The sequence below is a fragment of the Eublepharis macularius genome, chromosome 5 (assembly GCF_028583425.1).
Source record: "Eublepharis macularius isolate TG4126 chromosome 5, MPM_Emac_v1.0, whole genome shotgun sequence".
In the NCBI taxonomy this organism is placed as follows: domain Eukaryota; kingdom Metazoa; phylum Chordata; class Lepidosauria; order Squamata; family Eublepharidae; genus Eublepharis; species Eublepharis macularius.
In genome coordinates this window covers 37,766,460-37,782,002 of record NC_072794.1, presented here as the reverse complement: position 1 = coordinate 37,782,002, position 15,543 = coordinate 37,766,460, and the positions used below count along the sequence as shown (strand labels likewise).

The 15,543-nt window shown below is 42.1% G+C and overlaps 1 protein-coding gene across 1 annotated transcript; it reads right to left on the bottom strand.

Moving 5' to 3' along the window:
• Positions 1-846: 846 nt before the first annotated feature.
• Positions 847-15,085, bottom strand: LOC129330311 (regulator of G-protein signaling 1-like). The gene is made up of 6 exons (XM_054980344.1): positions 14,944-15,085; positions 9,995-10,139; positions 8,215-8,301; positions 6,095-6,156; positions 2,993-3,156; positions 847-2,641 (listed from the first exon to the last, which is right to left on the bottom strand). The coding sequence occupies exons 1-6, from the start codon at positions 15,083-15,085 to the stop codon at positions 2,456-2,458; spliced, it is 786 nt and encodes a 261-aa protein (XP_054836319.1). The 3' UTR covers positions 847-2,455.
• Positions 15,086-15,543: the final 458 nt, after the last annotated feature.

The following is a 15,543-nucleotide window of genomic DNA, read 5'->3' as shown; positions in this document are numbered from 1 at the left end:
AGTCTGCTTTTGAGCTGATGACAAGATTTTTAGGCCAGGAGCACAGTCATGCACTCCAGCTATCCCAACATGTTTACCATGGACAGGCAGCACTTTCTGGTACCTCTCTCTGGTAAATAGTTATGTCTGCTTTTGCCTTTTGTGTAAAAATTTTGTGAGCATACGTTGTCATTCTGCAGAGGTCAGCTCTCTCCATAAGGTTTCTCTAGATATCCAGTCTTTTGGAATGGGTGGATGGAAGCATCTTGTTTGTGTACTACTATTTTATGCGGGGGCGGGGGGCGGGGAGGTGTCATGTTACATTCAGGATCATCTTCCTTTTGGAGAAATACAGCATTTTGATAATCTCCTGTAGATAAATGTTCAAGTCAAAGTCTCCAGCAATGTCTAATATTGGGAGGAGGGGAAAGGCTTAGAAAGTGCAGATTGTTATCAGAACTGATGTGATAAATATATTCTGTTTGTACCTGTTAAATATGGGACAGTGAATTAATTTAGCAGTATATTTGAGATATGATCAGAAAAATAAACAGTTGACCCTTTTCTGATCTTTCTTGTAGCTGAGGATGAGTATACCAAGTTACATGAATATGCAAGTGGAATAAAGGTTTGGTCAATTGGTCTTCTGGAGAGAAGGAAAAAACCCTCAAGGATTTGTTCTCACAAGCAATTTTGAATTTTGCTTATACCTTGGAACAGGCTTGTACAACTCTCTAAGCTGAATACAGTTCACCATCTATGACTGGATGGCCATGCTCTTTATACAAGTTTTGTTGAGAAAATAATTGTAGAAGCATGAGTAGTTGAGAGACATATCTTTAATTTCATGGTCATTTGCCTTGCATTTGCAAGTTACAATAAATTAAATATTAATAAGCTACATATTGGGGCCAAAAATTAAACTTATTTATGGCCTAGCTTATATCTACATGAAATGGTATCCCAATCTAAACTATAGAAACAAACAATGTATTTATTAAAGATCAGAAAGTGATACATCTCTTTACATATTGTATGTCAGCAACAGCAGTCTGAACGATCACTTTACTCCTCATTGTGGATCGAACTCCACCCAACAACTTTGGTGTCTCTCCCATTTCTCCATTTCCAGAGAAGTTATTGTGAAAGCCTGACTTGCAGAGCACAGAATTGATCCACCAACTCTATAGGATTCTTGTGTCTGATCTGCTTCCCAGGAGACCAACTTCCCTGAGAAGCAAGACAGATTAAAGGTTTAGATAAGCCAGCTTGTGCTTCCTCTTTGGTTTTTGAGAAGACATTGGACTAGTTGGAAATAAGTCAACTCTATGCCCTGCCTCAAGGGGTTTGAAGCAGGATCAGAGTCCTGATGGTAGAGCAGATGGCTGACCAAACATCATCAGCTAGTGACACATCATTCATCTTCAAGCAGGAAGAACCTTGGCCATGTGCACTTTTGGCAATTAAAATACCTTCAAGTTAAGAACCCAGTGTACAAGAGAAGGCCAGTCATGCCTCAGGCCTAGAATAGAATGCTAACACCAGCCCATTGTTAGGGGGTGGATCTGTATATACTAGAGTTGCTAGCTCTGGGCTGGGAAATTCCTGGATATTTGGAGGTAGAGCCTGGGGAGGACAGGGTTTCAGGGAGGGGAGGGACCTCAGTGGAGTGTAATGCCATAGAGCCAAAGCACTCATTTTCTCCAGGGAAACTGATCTTTGTAGTCTGGAGATGAGTTATAATTCTGGGAGATCACATTAGGTTGGATTTCCCCCCCTTATTTCTGTCCTGGCTTACCTGAAAGTTGACAACCCTAATATACGTCTTCCAGTACTGTTACACCTTACTGAAACTCACTTGGTGCATAATCTTTAAATAAGCAATGGTCCTTATGAATATATATGAAGCAGGTCCATACAACTCGTATCCAGTGGACCCTTCCCATCACCACTCAGCTGGGTGGTGGGAGAAAAATAAGAGGTGGTTGATGCATGTAGTTCATCCTGTGACAACTGCATGCCACATCAAAAGTCTATTTACATGTGTGAACGGAGCCATCATGGATCTAACTTTCTCATCAGCTTGCAACACATCTGATTTAGTGCTTTTCCGTAGAATGTCAGCTATATATAATCAAAGGATGAGGAACCATGAGATGTATATATACATGTGAACGAGCCCCTAACAATATCATGAATAAACATGGTTGCACATTCTTTCCATATGACAGTATTTGCAAAACAAATGAGACTTCACTTGCAGGACTGCTCCTGGGAAAGAAAATGATAACGTGAGACGTGATCCTTAGTTCATTGCTGTCAAGGCAATATAATCTCTTCGTTCACACTCTTCTTCTTTTGCCTGTCACAGGCCAGTCCTTGTTCCATGCAGTTCCCCTTTTCCTGTTTTCCAATCCTGACTTTCCAGCCTAGTCATACTTCAGATTTACACCTGAGAAAATGTGGAGCCATCTTTTCACTTGAGACTGTTGCATTGAGCCTTGTTTAACAGATGAAGGTAGAATCTGGATTTGAGGAATCGAGGGTAAGAGTCCTTCTCCATAAGTACATATACGATTTTCTGAGCCTCATCAAAGCTAGAGGGTGTTGGATCCTGTGCCTTTTGAGCTGTAGCTTTTCTTGTATGAAAGTCAATGTTGATCTAGGAAGAGAAAAATCACACTTCAGCATCTTTTATAAACCTGTCTTGTTGACACTTACTGCTAAGTAATTGCCCTTAGGGTTTTTTAAGGAACTTGGATGCACATCTGTGATGTTCAAGGGTGCACTTCAAGTACTAGCCCAACTGCCATGTATTCTGCTGTAGCCCTATGTGCATGTAACAGTGAATGCACATACAGCTGGCATGTATGTGCACGTCTGTTTGTAAGAAAGAGCCAATGCACATTCACTTAAAAATAGAGCCATACCTGGATAAATGTAAGGTTCGAATCATACATCCAGCTCTACATGCAATTAATGTAACCCAAGAATGTATAAAGAAAAAACTTACTTGCTTAACAGCATCTGACTGGACAAACTCTTTGTAAATCTTCTCTGCCTTGTCATGTAAGTGATCAGATTGGGTTTTCTTGTAGTCTTCACAAGCCAGCCAAAAATCAATGTTTTCATCACTGAATTCTGATTTCAGAAATTCTCTAAAAACATCTTGACCACCTGTAGTGAACAGAGATACCATTGTGGCTTTAGCTATCATCTTCAACAGAACAAAGAAAAATACATTGGAAACTATGTTGATGAAGATTGACTCGAGGCCTTGTCTTCCCAGAAGATAAAGCTTAGGAGTTGGCCTTTCTGAGCCTGGCCACATATGCTGGTGGAAACCTCAGCTGTATTTGACTTTAATGTGTGACTACAGTAGGGCTGCCAGACCCCCGGTGGGGGCAGGGGATCCCCCGCCCCCACCCTCCCACCCCACCCCTACTTACCTGGCCAGCGGGGGGGCACACCTTCCATGCGTGCCCGCCTACGGTAATGCGCGCCCCTGTGCACAGCAGCCACCAGGATCAGGCCTGTTTTGGCCTGGATTGGGGCCCCTGTGGAGCGCGGGAGCATTCCTGTGCTCCGCAGGGGCCCACAACGAACCTGATCCGCATCAAACCGGGCTCAATCCGCGCCAAAAAGGGTGCGGATCGGGCCCATTTTGGCACGGATAAGGCCCATTGTGGGCCCCTGCGGAGCGCAGGAACACTCTTGCACTCCACAGGGGCCCCAAACGGGCTCGATCCGCATCAAAACGGGCCCGATCCGTGCCAAAACATGTGCAGATCGGCCCCGTTTTGGCACGGATCAGGTCCGTTGTGGGCCCCTGTGGAGTGCAGGAACACTGCTGTGCTCCGAAGGAGCCCAAAATGGGCCCAATCCGTGCCAAAACGGGCCTAATCCGTGCCCATTTTGGTGCAGATTGGGCCTGTTTTGGGCTGCTGAGAAGTGCAGGAGCATTCCTGCACTCCGCAGCAGCCAACGGCGCAATCCAGGGGCTGCGTGATGATGTCACTTTACAGAAGTGACATCATCATGCTCGCAGGAGCATGCACGTGCAAAGCGCGCATGCACCCCCCCCGTTAGAGCCTGGCCCCAATCTCCCACTGGGAGATTGAGGGGTCTGGCAACCCTAGACTACAGTCACCTTCAAAATGATTTGGGGAGAAAAGGGCTGCTATATATGCGGCTGACTGTGAGAATTCATTGCATTTATTTATTTATTTATTTATTTATTTATTTATTTATTTATTTATTTATTTATTTATTTATTTATTTATTTATTTATTTATTTGTACCCTGCTATTCTTCCCAGTGGAGCTCAAATCAGCTTGCATCATTCTCCTCTCCTCCATTTTATCCTTACAACAGCTCTATGAGGTAGGTTAGACTGAGAGAGTGTGACTGGCTCAACACCCCCCAGCAAGTTTCCATGGCAGAGTGGGGATTTGAACCTGGTTCTTTCAGCTCCTACTCCAGCACTCCAATCAGTTTGCTCTATTGGGTTTTGTGGGGCTGGTTTCCTTTCTCTTATAGTGTCTGTACTTGTTTTAATTTTTGCTGGAGTGTTTTTAGATTTGGTATTTAAACTGCTTTGAGGCTTGAATTCTGGAGAAAAAAATGGATATAAAAACATTTTAAATAAATGAAGTCGCTCTGTGAGTTTCATGGGGGTGTGGGGGTTGGAATTCTGGACCCTTGATGGACCATTATCCTCTTTTCCACAATTATTATCACTCTCTTTTGAGCTTGGTCAGGGCAGCGTTTTAAATCTCCTTTTGGTCCATTGTTAAATTGTTAGCTTTTTCATGGTTTCAAAGGGCCTGTGTTTCACTCGGAGTATGGTTTCATTTTAAATAACCATAATCTATTAACACAATAAAAAGGTTCAGTGGGAAGAGAACACACATATTTGTCTCACAATTGTTAATGGAAGTGGTAGTTGTAATAGGGTTTCTTTTCTTTTCTACAATGACTAAACTTTTGGCTCTGAAAGTCATACGACCCCATCAGATGAAAGTAGTGTGGTTATTTTTGTAGAAGTCCAGTTGTAAACTTCCTATTTTTGCCATGGTTTAAAGAACAGTGTAAATCAGTAGTATACAACATATGCATTGCTAAGGTGAACGTTGCCCACTGTCCAATGCCCAGACATTCAATAAACATCCTTCAGATGCAGCCTCCGGCAGGCTACAATGTACTTGACTATGCTTGGTTTGGTTGGTCACATTCAGGGCTTTTTTACTGGGAAAAGAGGTGGTGGAACTCAGGACTGCACAATGGCATCACTTTGGGTCAGCTGGAACAAGGGGGGAGTTTTTTAAAGTTTCGATCACCCTCAGCAAAAATGGTCACATGGCCGGTGGCCCCACCCCTGATCTCCAGCCAGTGTGGAGTTTAGATCACTCTCCACACCAAGCAGTGCAGAGGGTGATCTAAACTCCCCTCTCTGGAGATCAGGAGGCAGGGCCACTGGCCATGTGACCATTTTCAAGAGGTGCCGGAACTCCTTTCCACCACTTTCCAGCTGAAAAAAAGCCCTGGTCACACTCGACCTAAGTGAGTGTCCATCTGCAATGGTTTGTGGCTGCTGGTAGTGGTAAGGAATCTTCCTTCAGTCCATGGAGATGGAGTCAATCATTTGTCCTAAAATCCCATAGTCATAATTCAGGAAACTATAATATATATTTTATACTAAAGTTGAAAAATAGCTTTGCAAAATATATATTTCACCCAGTACTATAAAAAGTGTAAGTTTATAAAGCAAATGATAATTAAAAAGCAAAACAAAAAAACCACGTATTATTTGAGCTCTGGCAGTTTTAGTTCAATCAAGCAGTCTTTAAGGATGTTAACACATGAGATAAAGACACTCGCATAGACACGAGTATCTCATATCATGTGTTTTGGCTTTCAGATGTTCAGAATTCTGTGTTTCTGTAAAAAGTAACTTGCAGACTCCTTTGAAAGTGGTCACAATGGCAGCGCCACCAAAATGCAGGAATGTTACTAAAATGATATTTTCTGAAGACAACAGTTCTAGTTCTTGGTTCAACCTTCTTTTAAAGATTAAATACATAATCACATGAAGCTGTTAAAATAAAATACTTACACTGGGTTGACAGAAGCTTTGCTAGAGACTGGGACCACTGTATAACTTCTTCTGCAGAAAGCCTGGGGGGAGCGGAAACATTCAAGACTTAACTGTAAGAAGCTATACACTTGGCTGTATGAAATAGTGGGCCTCTCTGGAAAAGACTATGACTTAAAAATTATTATTTTGCATGGAAGAAAAGGCTTCAAAGCCTTACTTATGTATATATTTTTGGAATAAAGTCTATCATGAGAGAAACCTGAACATAAAGATAATTGGTTTATCTCATTTACATACCACCCCTTTCCAAGAAGCTCAAAGCAGGATTGGGTGAATGAAGCTGCCTACTATTGAGGCATATTATTGGTACGTATAGTTCAAGATTGTCTACTGTGGTTGGTATGGGCTCTCCGGGAAGAGACTTTTCCTGTTGCTGCTATCTGAAATGCTTTTCAATGGAAATACCAGTAATTACAAACAATACATGACTTCTGCCACAGAATTAGGGTTACTCCCATGTCCTATTTTATCCTCACTGCAAGTTGTGTGTGTAGAGTGTCATGGCAACTTATGGCAACTCCATAGGGGTTTCAAGGCTAGAGATGAACAGAGGTGGTTTGTCACTGCCTGCCCTTGGTCTCTGGTCTTCTTTGGTGGTGTCCCAATCCAAGTACTAAATGGGTCCAACCTTGTTTTGCTTCCAAATTCTGATGATTAGGCATAGAAATTTAAGTCCTTTTCAGGATGTAGTCTAAGGTGGAATCATGGGGGCAAGTATATGGTCTTTATGCATTGGACACTCTCCATGTGATTGGAAACCTTGCTTTTTAGATTTCAGAGTCACCCAGACAGAATCTGACTCACCTGTCCTTACGTGCATGTGAGTTGTCTGTATATGTTTCAAAGAATGCATATAGGTGAAGGATGGAGCTTACCTCAATCCCATGCCTGGCACCCATTCATCCTATCCACATAGCAAATTTGAAAAGGGCACAAATCTAGATACTTTCTCACATCTGTTGAGTTTTGTGGTTGAGAGGGGATTTGAACCCACCACCCTGCCATATTCTGTTAGTTCTGTTATACTGGTAATTCAAGATCATTAACTGGAATAAATAAACCAGGTTTAAGGTTTCTTAATATTAAAAAGGTGACAGGAGACCTTCTGTTACAGGAAATTGAGTGGATCTACCAGAGTTCTTCAAAATATCATGTGTGACTTCCTTTGAATCTGGGCTCTGAAACTCTGTGGCCGTACCTGCGGAAGTTGATTTACTGTATCCCACCTCACAAGGTGGGAGGTTTATATTAGTGAATGTTCAGTAATGCATCTAGAAATCAGATGCTTACAGGCATAAAGAACCCATCACAAAACTGAAACGGGAAGAAAATTCACAACTTAAGGGATACTCTAGAAGAGTTCCTTTCATTTTGTGTGTTCATTTCAATAGGTTTAGACTGAAGTTAACCCTGCATAGGATTGCACTGTGAATTCCTCAGGCTGCTATCTGGGTCACTCTTCAGCCCAGTAGCTTAAATTTCAAGTAGTGAAACAATATTTCAGTTCTGCCCGATTCTCCCTAGCCTCAGCTTCTCAACAGCCCCTAACAACTGGAGAGATTGTGGGCAGAGGTACTACATACTTTTTTTGTGTTCCTGAAGCAGCTGCACGACAGTTAACAAAGCCTACGCATGCAACTTCCCCTCAGCATAGAGTATGCATCATCTGTTAAATTCTCATGTAGCTGCTATTCTGACAGGAAAAAAAAGAGGACAGTACCACGTTTCATTTGGGTGGGGGGATATCAAATGTGTCTTGCAGGGACTGCTTTCTTTGCATGCCTGGATCTGGCCTTCCTGATGCCCATTCATTGCACCAAAAGGTCTCAGATAAGCCTCAGAATACAAGTGGAGATGCATATTGAGATGTGCACCTGCATCTACTTCAGCTATGCTATGCATTCGACAAGTTTCTCACTCTCAATCAGGATTCAAAGTGGTAATAGAATGGGGAGGTATTCTCCCCTAGTCTGGAGGAAGGGTCCTTAGGTTGGAGGAAAGCTTCAGATTTTGCTTAGTGGGGTGGTAGAATACAGACTGTTATTTCTGCAGTATGATTACTATTATTTAATACTTACATTTCATATTTAGAATTGGGATATTTGATGACAGCTGGTTCTATGTGGGGCACGACAGACATCAACAAGTTTTTCAGGTCTATGCCCCTGAAACCAAAGAGAACACACGTTTCAGTGATTTATTATTATAATTGGATTTCATGACAACTCTGCTTCTGTCAGAAAATCCAGTTGGATTTATGGTTTTGTCACATTGCAAATGAAGCCAGAATCCTTACCCCTGATTTTATGTTAACCACATTTGACATAAATATTGCCTGCTGATTTTGTCAATTGCATAACAATGGTACACAAGAGGCATAAAAATGATGTAAAAGAAGCAAATTAAAAAGAGGGATTTGCTGAAAACAGTCTTCCATCGTATGCTTGAATACTGCCCTCCCCCATATTCATGTCATTATTTATTATGCATTTATATAGCACCTTCACAGGACAACAATGTATGTGAAAGGCAGGTCCCTGCACAAGGAGGCTCAGGGCCAAGCTACACATGACGAATGACACTTGAATGGCAAGTGTATTTCTCCCTGTTCACTTGCCCTCCACTCAATCCACTTGCCGTTCAAGTGTCATTCGTCATGTGTAGCTTGGCCCTCAGTCTAATATAATCAGGTGAGGGGGACGACAGATAAGCAAGTGTCTTCCGAGCAACAAGGGAAGTTTTAGACAGTTCATAGTCTGTTGTGATAAATAACCACTGATTATTCACTCCTTGTGCTAGAACAAGTGTCTCATACATTAATAATAAAGCACAATATGGAAGAATGACTTGGGAGCCAGGCTCAGTGGGGATATATGCCATGCCGTAATTTTGTTGAACAAATTGGGAGTCTATTAAGAACTGAAATGTAGCATGCAAAGTGCCCCATACTTATGCCCTCTTAAATCTAATTTTGTGATTTGAAGATGGTACATTCTTCCTTTGGACTGTATGAGATGCCTTGTGGGTTCTTCGTGATCCAACCTGAAGTGTCCAAGAGTGTACCGATTGTAGCTCAACACAACACACTCATGGAAAGATGAAAGCATAAGAAGAATATTCGGTGCTCATTTGTTCTGGACAAATGGACTAAAGAGCTTTTTCTGCATCTGTCCAAGATTATTCTGAGGCAACCAGAGATCTTCACACTCTTCAGTTTGAACAGAAGGTCACTGTTTATGCATGCCCTCACTTCTGCCCTGTATTTTTGGTCATGGCTGTGCATTTCAGCAAGTACATGAAAGCATACATGAAAGCATACTCATGTGTCTATCTAGTACATTCTGTCCTGCCCTTCATCAATTTTACCTTTCCGACAACACTGTGAGGTAGTTTAGAGTGCTACTGGCCCAAAGTCATCCGGAAAAAAATGTTGCTGAATGGGGACTGAAGCCAGGTCTTTCAGTTCCTACTATTCCATCATTGCTTTCTGTAATTAATTCCATATTTTAAAAGAGGAGAACCAGCCAAAATTAAAGTTTATGTGCCATTGGTTTCAATTGGAGAGGGTTAAAAGCACAGTAAAACCCCACGTATAATCCAGCCACTGAAATCTATGGGACTAACCTATACTCATGCAGGTTTAAATAAATACATACCATGGGTTCTGTTCCAATGAACCAAAAGGTTTAGTTTTGTAACACTGCACCGTTGAATCTTACATATTCTTAACTCTCTTACAGATTTATACTGGTAGATACTTCATGGTTATCGTATATACGTTGTAAATAACTCCTTGCCCTTAAGCTGCCTAGATGTGTTTTCAGAACTGATGTTCTTCAGAACAACAGCTATACTTACAAGGTCTTGGTCTTCTTCTTATTATCCTTGTTTTCTGCAACCTCATGGTCATCGTTTTCCATTTCAGTTGAACTTGTGTGCCACAAGAACATCCAAGGCATTTTTGCTTTCTCTTGTAGAGCTGTCGACTTGTAACCCTTACAGTCTAAGTGACTAGCTCACTGGCTTGACTGATGGATTTATATACTGCCACACACAGCAGCAGCCTTGTATGAAAAAGTCTATTTATGATGCAACATTACCGCAAGCAGAGAGGAACTTCCTTTTTTCTTCAGTGTCAATGACGCATAGATTTTTTTAAAAAAGAGACAGAAGACTCCTGTGGTTGAGGTTAAACTGGATAAGAGCAGATCTCTTTGGTTTCAAACACATATCAGAAGATAAGCAATTAAAATGGATTCTGATAAATCAATTATTACATGAATTTATTGCATTGGATTAGCCAAAGTTAAATTCATCAGTTTCAGTGGTGGAGGGCAAGGCATATTCTGAGATTTAACAATACTTAACTTTGACCCTAACCTGGATAGCCCAGGTGAGCCTGATCTTGTCAGATCTCAGAAGCTAAACAGGGTCGGCCTTGGTTTGTAATTGGATGGGAGACCTCCAACGAAGACCAGGGTTGCAGAGCCAGGTAATAGTAAACCACCTCTGTTAGTCTCTTTCCATGAAAACTCTACCAGGGGTTGTCATATGTCAACCATGACTTGAGGGCACTTTCCACCAACAACTTTGACCAACTGGAGAAAATTCCGAATGCTTATTTGTGGCTTGCTTTTCTATTAGGCTACTTCTTAGGGTGGGGGGGACCCACACAGCTATTTAAATTCCATTTCTTTTATTTGTCATCACTTTCTATACATTCACACATTGTGCATCAAGCTTGTATATGGCACATTTCCCATGGGACACCAAACCTAGACACTCAGTTGAGGAAAGGAGGAGGAAGAATGCATGTCACCAAACCATGGAGCTGGAGGATGCAGAAAATGTGCATCATTTGACCTTTTCTTTCACCTGAACCCCATCTCATTGGCTACAGAGAGAGAAAGAGCTAGTAGTGCTTCTCATTTACCTATTCAGCAGATCAAAGTCTTTGCCTTCCAGTGAGTCTGGAGCAGAGCAAAGTCTGGAGAAGTAAGCTTGATCCAGCTTCTGGTTCCATCTATGAGAGCAGCCTCCATAATACCAAGGTTTATGGACATTGCCCTGGGTGAAACATATTGTGTATTGTTGGCAAGCAGCACAGGAAGAGTTGAAAACTGAGAAGATGCAGAAGGGAAGAAGAGCAATGAAAGGAGGAAAAGATGACTCTTAGGGTTGCCAAGGCCCTGCTGGGGGCAGAGGATCCCTTGGCCCGCACTTCTACCCTTCACCCCCACTCGCCTGGCTGATTTTGGCCCTGCTGAGACCCCATAGCTTCCGGTTTTCAACCAGAAGTACATCATTGGGGCCTCTAGAGAATGCACATAAGAGGAAGTTGCACTAGGGCCTTGCACCTGCAAAGTGACACCCCTGTCCCCTGCTTTTGGGGGGGGGGGTAAGATGGAAACCCTAATGCCTCTGCTCCCTGCTCAATATACCCATAACTCCCATCAAATGTCCTTAATGAAAGACCCATGAGCTCTGATATATTACTAATTAGTCATGAGGCCATTTCCTAGGTTGATTGGTTAGTTTTTGAAAGAAATTTTCAAGGTGGAATCCAATACTGAAAAAAACACCAATATAATCACAATAGAACAAACTGCCAAACAATGAATCTTGAAATGCCTAATCCAATAAAATAACAGGCTAGAAACCAGCAGACAGTAAATGAAACAGCCATTTCATAAAAACAGTAGCAAATCAAACTCTTTTACTTTGACATTTAAAACTCAGTAAAAGTGTCACCAAGTGAACCTCTCTGGGGTGTGTACACTGTAACTGGGTCACTCACCACCACAGAAAAGGGCTTTTCTCTAGTATCTGACCACATAAGGCTTGAAGGTGGAAGCTTCCATAGAAAGAACCTTTGAAGGAGATCTTAAAGAGATTCAGTAGATAACAGATGTTTCCTCTATGATTTAAAGGGGAACATTTTCTAAAGAGAGGTAGAATACTAATTTAACAGTGTTATTGCAATGGAGATCCTAACCTCCCAACCTTGTTGACCGCAAGGACTTTTGAGAAAAGGTAATAGGAACCACCCAAAATGCTTGCCATCAGGGTGGGGGCAAGGGAGGCCATTAAAAATGGCTGCCAGGGGGCAATCAAAAACATTGAATGGTTCCAAGCCAAGTATGATAGGGGCGCTTCGATGAGCACTCCCTGCAGAGATAGTAAGGTGATGCTTTCTGGGGGCTTCTGAATGAATGCCCTACACACATACTCCAATCAGGTGGAGAAAATCCAGTACTGGCTCATTCCTTTGGTGAAGAAACAAGTGACATCAAGAGGCAAGTTGTTAGGCAACAAGGTGTCCACAGACACCATATTGATGATCACTCTATTATGACTTTTCAATCTTTTCCTCACCTCTGCTAAGAGAATAGTCTAGCAAGCTTAATGAAATATGCTTGGCCATTTCCCCACCTACCTATGTAATTATGATACCTTGACTGAAGTAGTGGGAATGCCTCTCTCTGCCTTGGGGAGTATTTTACTATGAAAGACTAATAGGTTTTGTGTCTTTGCTTTAGCTTTGGGCAGACTGTTGGAGATTCTGGTTGCTGCTTCCTTTTGCTTAGTTCTCTCCTCTGAGTTTCCATTTGCAATTTGCCTTAGAGCCAAGCTACAAGTGATGCCTGACACAGGTTGGACACTTGTCAGCTTACCTCAAGTTTTGATGGGAAATGTAGGCATCCTGGTCTTACAGCTTGGCTCTCCATTTAATTGAAGTTTACAGAACCACCCCCCATACCCAGCGGAGGAGAAGGGGAGTGCCCGGCAAGAACCTGATGCCTGCATTCCCCTCCTGACCGCATGTTCTCCCTCCCATAGACTGCCGCTCTGTAAACTTCAATTAAATGGAGAGCCAAGCTACAAGACCAGGACACCTACATTTCCCATCAAAACTTGAGGGAAGCTGACAAGTGTCCAACCTGTGTTAGGCGTCACTTGTAGCTTAGCTCTTAGATAATGATTCCAGGACATCTGTCACTTAAATATCCTTATCTACATGTAATATTCCAGTTGGCGGATGTGAAAATAATTTCTAGTTTATATTTCGGATACCTGTTTGCAGGAAGTTGAACTAACTTTCAGCATGTGCATTTTGCTCAGTGGAGAAGAATTTTTGCTTGTGGTTCATTGCAGAGACCTGCCCTTCTTTCTTTCTTTCTTTCTTTCTTTCTTTCTTTCTTTCTTTCTTTCTTTCTTTCTTTCTTTCTTTCTTTCTTTCTTTCTTTCTTTCTTTCTTTCTTTCTTTCTTTCTTTCTTTCTTTCTTTCTTTCTTTCTTTCTTTCTTCCTTTCTTTCTTCCTTCCTTCCTTCCTTCCTTCCTTCCTTCCTTCCTTCCTTCCTTCCTTCCTTCCTTCCTTCCCAAGGACTTTCTGTGTTTTAAAAGGTTATAAATTGTTATCTGCCTAGGTTTGCTTCCTTATAAAAGACTAAAGGAGTTTTAATTTGACTGCTTCTTGCTTGGGTTACGTAGGTTTTGGCTTCTGGAGTTAAGTGTGGGGAAAGTTTTCCCTCATGGTTTTATCCAGCTGATGATGTATTAGCAAAAGAAGGAGGTGGAGAGTGATCCTTCACTTTGACACAGACTTCCTATAGAGACCTGCCCTTTCATATAAATTAAGATGGAAAACTTCTGAACCTCAGCCATTATGGGCATGAATTGGCTTTAAACAAAAACTAGGTGAGATTAACTCCTGCTTTATATACTTCTGGCAACCTTTGCAAATGGAAATATGTCCTCAGTCGTCTTTGTCTTCATTGTAGGAAAATGGCACTGGGCAGTATCCTGCCATACTTTGTAAGGAAGGTCTAGATTTCCCAAATTAGTTTTCATTCCTGCAGCTCTTTCCAACCCCCCAAAGGTCATTTCTGGGGTCTCAGGATCTATGCAGAGAAACAGCCGCTAGGGTGAAGAAAAGACAAGGAGAAGTTGAAATAGCTTCTTTTTTCCTATTCTGCAAGCACAACTCTGCTGTGGGGTGGGGAGCAGTTTCATCCGCTTGTCCCTCCGCACACCAGTGCATTGATTCTAATGGCTGTTTCAGTGCATGGATTCTGCTGCCTCAGGACTAATCTTTTCAGGGGTCAGAGCAATCTACAGGAATGGAGAACATGGGGGGAAATCCCTTGGCGGATGGAGATTGAAATTGTTCAAATTTATGTATTTATTTAGTACATTTTTCTCTTGCCCTTCCTACAAAGAGACCAGGATGGTGTATGCCATTCCCCTTTCCTCCGTTTAATCCTTAAAACAACCCTGTGGGAGGGTTTTTTGGTTGAGAGAAAGGGGTACCCATTGAACTTCATGGCTGAGTAGAGACTTGTATTTAGGTCTCCCCAGTCCTAGCTGGACACTCTAACCACCACACAGACTGACTTGCACCAAGCAAAACAGGCTGACTACAACCCTGTTTTACGAAGGAAGGAGAAACAATATAGACTCATATTTCTGTTCCTTTTTTGTTAATGAGACCGTATCAGAGTGTGCCCATTTTGACATGCTTAGCAGGTGTTTGTGGCCACAGTGAGTAACTGCTTCCTTGCTAGTAAAGAGAGAACTCCAGGAGATACACACTTAATGTCATGGAATATAATCCTTCTTGAGCATGAAAGCATTGAGGTACTGCATAATTCTTGCTGAAGTACATAAAGCTGTTCACTAATCCTACCAAGCAGCCCAATGCTAGTATTAAGCAGAAGTGAATTCCTCTGAAAAACAGAATTTTTTCATCCCAGTAAATGTGCTTGGATTCAGGATGAGAATCTGGTTTCCTTTTCTGATTTCTTTACAAGGATGGAATGGATGGTTGGTAAAGTATTTCAGCCGCTGTTTCTGCAAACAGTTTGGGGGCTCTTGAAAAATGGCTGCTATTTCTGGAAAGCTCCACCCATCGCTCCATCGATCAACCGCTCCATCCATTGCTCCATCCATCGCTCCATCCATTCATCCATCCATCCATCCATCCATCCATCCATCCATCCATCCATCCATCCATCCAACCATCCATCCTCTCCACCTCATTATTTCTTTTCAGGCTTGGCCTTCTTGTGAATGGGATGAAGGAAGTTACAATGGAATAATTTAGATCAGACAGTCTGATAAATGGTGTTCCCACCACAGAAACCAACCTGTTGAGAGTAGCTTATGAATAACAATGATTGCGTTAGTGGCTGTCTCGAGACTGTAGCCACAAGGCTATGCAAAAACCGTCTTGTGTGTTCACCTGTATCGAGATGAGCTTAACCACAGGAGCATGGCAGCCCACTGAACAAAAACAGTGACACAAATGTAACTGTCTGGTGGCTTTCCTGTAGTGCGCTTGATGTTCCTGTTGGTGGGTAAACAGTGAACCACACAGAGTCAGGTTTATTTACTAAACATCAGTAAGC

Excerpts from the sequence above, each read along its gene's own strand:
- LOC129330311 (XM_054980344.1), bottom strand. The coding sequence starts at position 15,085 with ATGGATGGAGCAATGGATGGAGCGGTTGATCGATGGAGCGATGGGTGG. Across the intron at positions 6,157-8,214 it reads CCCAATTCTAAATATGAAAT|GCTTTCTGCAGAAGAAGTTA; the intron begins GTAAGTATTAAA and ends CGCTCCCCCCAG. Across the intron at positions 3,157-6,094 it reads AAAGCTTCTGTCAACCCAGT|GTGGTCAAGATGTTTTTAGA; the intron begins GTAAGTATTTTA and ends TGTTCACTACAG.